Genomic DNA, 8,410 nt, shown 5'->3' on the forward strand with positions numbered 1-8,410 from the left:
AAATTCGTCGCACCACTTAGAATCTAAAATCTGCCTATAATTTTATATCACGGTCATGTAGTCAACAATACACATTAACTCGCGTGATGCACTGTAAAAATTCACTGAATTCTAATAATCAATTGTTGAGATTTTTGAAAATCTCTCGTTCCCATCTGGACTCGGAATCACGGATCTACTGAATAGCAGATAAAATATATTAACAAATATTAATAATATAGGTAATATTTTGTGTTGTATCCTTCATACATTTCTATGTGCGTACTATAGCAACGATAGCGTATAATAACAAGGTGTTTTATCTTTTGTTTATGTTTATAAAAAGATTAGTCGGCAGTCCCCGTTCAAGTGCCATACAAGATTGAGGGCCAATAATTGCATAATAAACAAAAATTGTATCTGTTTTGAATACCTACCGATTGTAACCATCCAACTTTCCACCAGGAAGAATGTTTCAGACGAAATTCCAAGAGCCGTTAATCAGCGTGTACTATAGCATCGGCAGCCGTCCGCTGGATAATTGGTCCGTTCATCAGGTAAGTGTACGGATCCGTCCGATAAAACCGATATATCTAACTCAAAAAAGAACGATTTAATTTAGTCCCTATAATAATAGTTTTACTAAAATATAAAACATATGTCTAATATAGAATAATAATTGTACTGATTTTACAAATTATAAATATCGATGAGGTATAAATGCAGTTTAGTACCCACGCGATTTTTTCGATATTTTTTCACCCAAAATGTGTGTATTAAAGCACTGAATACAAAAGTCTAATACAAAAGTTTTCGCAAATTATTATTTTAGAAGTTATATCTTTCCAAAGTTTACGATTTTACGTATTTACTCATGCACTTTGCTTTCCTACATTTTCGTATTGGATTGTCGCGTCTTATTAATTATGTTATTTTTCTTGTTATAATAATATTATCTAAAGAAGTTTTGGTGAAAAATATAGATTAATATATCTGTGACCAGTATGACCTACATGAGGTGATTTTGCATATAACAAGTAGAGGGATATTTTCGATTTGCGCCGAGGAGCGTAGCGACGAGGGATGATACACACGTACCTACCTAGTCACTGCCGAGGGCTGAGCGATATTGTGATATCGGGCTGAGTTGGTTTCAATTTACGAGTTTTTAAACAGCCAATACGATAGTTAAAATCAATTTACATATTTCCATTTATCATAAAAAACATACACAAAAAAAAATCAAAATGTTTTTTCGATGTTTTTATCGAAGATATCGTATTTTTGAAAAATTTACTGTTTTATAGTTTCTTTAGTATAACTTTTTAAGTAAAAAAATATGAGAATTTTTGAATTAGACTTGTATTCAGTGCATAAAAACACACATTTTGAGGAAAAAAATCGTAATAATCGCGTGGGTACTAAACTGCATTTGTTCCCATTGATGAAATAAAATAAAATGTAACACGGCCCCATGCCTAGGAAAAATATGTACACAGATATGGTGTATAATTATAATTTGTATCTCCACAGGATAGGTACTCTTTCAGAAGTACAACATGTCTCAAGAATTTGTTAATATGATTATTATAAAATTAGTAGGTATATTTCAAGTTCCAAAATCAGAATTTGAATAACTGTGTTACATTGATGAAAAAAAAGACGTGAGCACTGCGTATGCTCTTTAAATCAAAATGTATAAATATATAAGATGTTTAGGTACTCTTATCACATTGCAATAAATTCGCTTCATATATAACTAACAGATTACCATCGTTATTATTAGGGCTCAGAACTAGTTGCACTAAAAATGATCGAAATATGCATGCAAATGCGCAGTTAAAATATGCTTAAATATGTGCAGGTACTTTATTATATTTTTTCGAAAAACTCATAAAACAGAATATTAGAATTTTGGAAATAAAAAACTCAAAAAAAAGTAGATTGATCCATAAACGGTACCTAATACAAATAATTTATACAGGGGCTTACTAAGTAAAATATAATAATATACTAATTGATATGGGCACTATTGCATGTTTTCGGCATTTTGAAACTATCGTGAAATAAAACGAATATTTTTTTTTAAATACTGGCGTCTTCTGGGTTAAGAAATAACGAACAGTGTTGTGTTTTATCTAGATAACTATCTAGATAGGTTATATTTTTATCTTTTATCTTCTACAGATAAATGGGAAAATCGTGTAAGCTAAATAAATTAAATGCATATAATTACAACGTAACCTGATTTAATAAAATATCAAGCACGCTTGTCGCAAATGTGTATTTTCAGTTCAAAGAAGGAGAAATGCAACATGTCCAAGACGATCTGCTAAAGTCTAATGTGCTCCAGTTACAGTCACCAAACGTGAACGCCTGTTGTATAACATGTCCTATGAACCCCAAAGGTTCACTCGGTGTTCGGCTGCCGTTCGTCACGTTGTTGGTGAAAAACCTCGAACGATTTTTTACTTTCGAAATCACGGTATATCAATATTTTTTGGGGGAATAGCATCTCACGCGTACATTTCACTAACAAAAATAAATAATATTCCACAACTATTATTACAACTTAATGTGTGTACCTCATACAGATCAATAATGATTATAATAATATCTGAATACCTATAAGGTTTCCATTTATCAATCCTTTAAAAGGGAAAAATAATATTTAAAAAGGCAAAATTAATTTAAAAACAGTTCTAAGCCATAAGCGCCGGTATAGAAAAATTTTTAAAATTTAAAAATTGTTGAAAACGTATTGATTCTAAATTGTGAAATTGTATAATAAAAAATATATAACGTTTAACTAACATAAATGTACTTTTTTCTCTGTTTCGTCCAACGGCCGTCCCCGTCCCGTTGTATGCGAATACAGATTATGGACAACGAAAACATTCGTCGGCGTGTGCGCGTGAGCAATTATCATACGATCAAAAAGCTGAGCACGTTCATGGTCACGATGCCGTTTTGCATGAATGAGGGTTGGAACCAACTGAACTTGAATTTGGCTGCGATCACAAGTGACTCCTTCAAGACGACCTACGTGGAGACGGTCCGCGTCCAGGTGCACGCCAACTGCCGGTTGAGGAGAATATACTTTAGTGACCAGCTGTACAAGGACGATCAGCTGCCGAACTCGTACAGGTTGCACGGGTCCAAGGACGTGCGAGAGAAACCGAAGAGCATGCTGAGAAAAAATGCGGTGGTCATCGACAAATATTCGGCGGGCGACAAATTGTAGAGAACAGGCCATAGAGTACGGATACGAATGAAAGGCAGACTGATTGGAACACTTTTTTTTCTGTGTAATATCTGCAATGATGGATGCATTCATTTCGTCGATATAACAATATCGACTGCAACAGCAGTGTTGCAAGCCCAAAAGTGTAATTTTAATAAAATATTATGATACTTACATAACATACTACAATTTAATATACCTACGTAACGTGTTAGGTACTGGTTATACTTCACGAAAGACAAAATACAAATACAAACATGTTGTTCTATAATCTTGAATGGCGGGTACCTAGTTATTGAGGTATAAAACTTTGTGTTCTGATGATGATAATATGTCTATGTTAATAGGTATATGTCAGGTTGATATGACTGCTTAGCCGATTTTGTCGTATACCTATTTCTCGATGATACACAAAATAATAGATGACAATTCACACTATTGAATAACTTCATCAAACATAAACAAACACACAAAATATCTATATGGATCACTTACAAACATACGGGCCTCGCTCGAAGACCCTCGCTGTCCTACTACCGCGGTTCTTACGTCCTTAAATATTATTTTACAAAATGCTGCCTCGGCTCACTTGCTTTGTTGGACTATTATTACGAGTATGGAAATGTCTATTATTATTATAAATTATTTGTATAAATTATCCAAGTATAATAAATACTACCTACTACTAATATTGCATATTATATTGTTCATACTTATAAGACCATATTTAAGGATTATTAAGAAGTAAGTAACTAAGTAATCCTTAATTTAAACCAGAGGTATTCAAACTTTTTCATCCCACGGCTTCTTTGTGTGTTCACAATATTTTTACGGCTCCCGAATTATTATGACAAAATTGAAACAATACCTACGGATTTAATATTAAAGCCAATATTGGTGATAATTACAGTAGTACATAGACTTTAATACTAGGAATAAAACTTCAAATAGTCAACTCTCGAACAGACAACTCTCGTGAGTCGTTACACCCATTGAAACCGTGACATAAACATTTTCAAGAAAATCATTCGCTAAATAATTTGCAATAGATTAAGAGGTTCTCATGTGAAAAATAAAAGACAATAACGTCATAGGACAATCCAAAAGTAGTAAAAAAATATCAGTCATTTAAAAATATTGACTTTAGGTACCTATATTTAAAATTTCTAGAAATTAGAATTTGATTAAATGTACTTACTATTAAAGGGAAAAATGGGGGTGGGCATACTTACAATAATGGGAGCACCATAGGTGCTTATGAATCGCTCCTGTTTTAAAAAATAGCGCTGTAATTCCACGAGGAACAATTTTTTTTTTTGGAACCGTAACTTTGCACAATACATTTAATTTCGATATTGTAACTCTGCAAAAGATATTTTAAAATTATATGTCATATAATACGCAATAGGCATAGATCAAAGAATAATAAATATTATAAACATTTTAAAAATATATTCCTAAATAAAACTGCTTAAAAGTAAAGCCATATCAAAAAATATTAAATAGCATAAATATTTGAATAAAAAAAAAAATACTTGTTATAATATAATACACATAGTTGCTTATAATAATACATTTATATATTGTTAAACGAGGCTAAACATTTTACATATTTATACCTGTTAATTTAGTTTTCATTTTATAATTTTATTTATTTATTTATAAATTCAAAATTAATGTTTTGTTCATGTCTTATAATTTGTCCTAAATTGATTTTTCTTAACAGAATTCATTCGAATGTATAAATCCGTCTGCATAGCTAATCCATTTCATATAAAAATTGCAATATTGGATGGTGTTAAGTGAACAAATCACCAAATTGAAAAGATTCACAATTATTTGTCTTTCTGTCCATTGTTGCTTCTTTTTTAGGCTAAACTCTGGGTAGAAATGATGGCTTTCTTTTTATATATGTTTTCTCTAAATAATTCAGAAGCTTCATAATTTGTGATTAAATAGCAGTTGAATAGAAGCATTGGTAACGTTCCGAATACTGATATTCAAAAGTAGGTACTTATGTGACATCAAGTGCCTGATTCTTGTTAAAATTATAGTTTATACGTTTGTCCATTAAAACAAAAAATATTGAGTCTTTCATCTGACGTACCTTTCATTCATTGTCTAAGGTTGTTATGTTGTTATTGTGTCCTAGATAACAATAATATAATTCATTCAAATTTCCGAATTACGTTTATAATTTGGTGTTGCTTTAAAACAAGACAAATGAGTCAAAACTACATTCAGTGGTATCGAGAACATATTTTTAGGGGAAATTTTCCCAAGCAATTTTTGTCGGTTGGGTAATTTTGTTACATACCGTAATCGGTAACCAAACTAAAGATTAAAGCTTGACATTTTTGTATAAATTGAAATGTTATGAAAATTTACATCACTAAACAAAACACAAACTTAGTTGGAAGTTTGGGATTATTGTCTACTGTGGACAAGCTACATTTATAAAAAGTTTAAAACATGGCTCCCTGGGCATCAACTTACTGTTAAAAAGGAAAGATTATCTTTAATAATACGGTACTAATAAATGAATAAACTCTATGCCGTAAGTATTTTTTAATTATAATTTATTAGTTCGTTCGTTATTTCTGTTAAAAAGTACGTATCAATAAAATATATATACATTCTATTTAAGGTGGGCGGACAAAATTATGTAGATGGCAATTTAAATAGTGCAGAAGTTTTCGACTACAAAACTCAAGAATGGCGTATTATAATATCACGTCTGTGTACTGCAAGATCTCACTTTGGAATCGGAGTCCTGAATGATCTTTTTTATGTGGTAAACTAATATTTGTTTTTATTATTTTAAATTTGTATTATATTTTATACAATAATAATTATAATTGGAATAATATAATTCTCCTGAAAAAAAATCGCGGAGTATATTCACAAGATACAATATTTCGATAAATTAAAATTGAAATTGATATTGAAAGATAAACTAATAAAAATATTTGTTTATATACCTACAAAATTAAATGATTTAATAATTTCATCAGGAACTGATTCATTTTCATTGATCATTATTATATTTAAATTGATATGCTAATTTATAATATTTACATTTTAGATTCTAAACGGAGCGAGGAAGCTAGTGGTTTTACAATGGTGTTTATTTTTATTATTTTTTTTTTATATATATCCTGTATACACAATTTCTACCAGAAGGAGTGCTTCGATTTAAACATATAGTAGCTTATATTTTAGCAAATTGGATCAAGATGGTACTTTAGGGAGGTCGATTTTCTCAATAGTTATTTAATGCCACGGGAAAAACTACTGACAAATTACGAAACACCGCTTAAAATGGGATTTTAATTTCTAACGATTTGTTTATCACCGTAGCAACGAATAAAAAATTATAATTTTATAGTATTAATTCAACTTAAAGGCTATAATAAATAATACAAATTTAAAAAATCCAGACTGATAAACCGTCTCCGCTCAGAATCGTTTTTCTTATACAATGATATTATATCATTGAATTCAAGTTTAATATAATCCATTATACATTGTCCCACTTATAACCTACTGTACAGCAGAGTGACATTCACTTACCCTCTTTTTGTAATTAAAAAAAATTAATATTTTTTTTTTTATTCTACTCCTTATAATTATGCGCTCAACCACTTACCTACATTGAAAATACTATGCAATAATATTGTGTAATATTTTTTTTTTTATCGTGAGGTATTTTTATTCCAAAATAATATTTATATTAATTACATTTTGTTGGTATGAGGAATTTATGAATCATTACAGGATTTAAACACTGTTGAATGTTATAATCCCAGTATTGATATGTGGACACCAGTCGCAAAAATGTGTGTACATCGCAGTTGTGCTAATGTAAGAGTTTTAGACGGTATAGGTACTGTATGCTGTGGGTGGTAAAAATGGATCAAACGTTCTGAGTAGTGTTGAAACATACACACCAAGTACAGGAGTCTAGACTACTATTTCAGATATACATACGCCTCGAAAAAATGCAGGTAACTTCTCGTAGAATAATTCTAAACTATTTTATTCAACATTTGTTTTCTTTAATATACAGAATTTAACTTATTTTTCAATATAGGAGTAATCGCATTAGATGGTTTATTGTATGTCGTCGGAGGATCAAACCAAACTAAACTTTTGGATTTTGTAGAATGTTACAACCCATACACCAATACTTGGACCATGGTCACAGGGACAGTGAGTAATAGACGGATCAAACTAGAAGTAGTAGCCATTAATAAGCCACAACATTTTACAGCTCATTAGCATTCATGTTTTTTTTTTTTTTTAGTACAATATATAAATTTGTTCATTTACTGCATTATATAATCCTTCACTATGCTTAGCATATTATACGATACATGCATTTTTTTTATATAAATATTTTCCTATATTTATGATAAAATATTTATTGTAGGTATTTTTTTTTAAATTTTATATCTTTTGAATGTTTTATTAAAAGTTGTTTGTAGTATATTTGTCAATATATCGACAATTTGCGGATAATTTTCTATCTAATAATGTATAATATGTTTAATTTCTATAGCTAAGGATTGGACATTTAAATTAAGATTTCTCATAAATAGTTAATAACATAAACCTAAACTCTAATTTGGACAAATTAGAGAGGTGAATAAAAAAAAAATGAAGAATAACGATTTAAGTTATCTTGTGTTAATTTAAAGAAAATTTATTAATATTATATTAATATAGAAAATGTTTACCAAACTTATCCAAAGGTTTGGTAGATTACTACATTTTGTTTTCAATTTTGATATTCTTGTCCATAAAATGACGTCTTTTTACAATTAAGACGAAAATAATATAACAAATAACATAATATAATGAAATAAACGTAGGAATCTATTATAAATATTGTGATGAGTACTTAGGTAACGGTAATTTATTACATTTTTCATAATTATTTAAATAATATATTATACATAAAAAATATATATCTACGTTTTTAAGTTAATTTAAAATGTTGGGTTTCTGGACACAACACCCTTAATCAATGAACCAATTTATCTGATAAAAAGTCTGAAAAACGTTTTAAATCGTCATACACGAGGAGCTAATTAAATAAATGTAAGTAGTTAAATCTGTTACCAAAAAATCTAAAAAATACAGAAGCACAGTTTATTTTTATAGTCATTTTAAGCTCAAATTTGG

General features: G+C 29.5%; 1 protein-coding gene across 1 annotated transcript; it reads left to right on the forward strand.

Moving 5' to 3' along the window:
• Window positions 1-326: 326 nt before the first annotated feature.
• On the forward strand, window positions 327-3,378 carry LOC100164491 (cilia- and flagella-associated protein 20-like). The gene is made up of 3 exons (XM_001950923.5): window positions 327-536; window positions 2,273-2,464; window positions 2,858-3,378. The coding sequence occupies exons 1-3, from the start codon at window positions 450-452 to the stop codon at window positions 3,221-3,223; spliced, it is 645 nt and encodes a 214-aa protein (XP_001950958.1). The 5' UTR covers window positions 327-449; the 3' UTR covers window positions 3,224-3,378.
• The last annotated feature ends 5,032 nt before the right edge of the window (window positions 3,379-8,410 follow it).

This window comes from Acyrthosiphon pisum, chromosome X (assembly GCF_005508785.2).
Source record: "Acyrthosiphon pisum isolate AL4f chromosome X, pea_aphid_22Mar2018_4r6ur, whole genome shotgun sequence".
NCBI lineage: Eukaryota > Metazoa > Arthropoda > Insecta > Hemiptera > Aphididae > Acyrthosiphon > Acyrthosiphon pisum.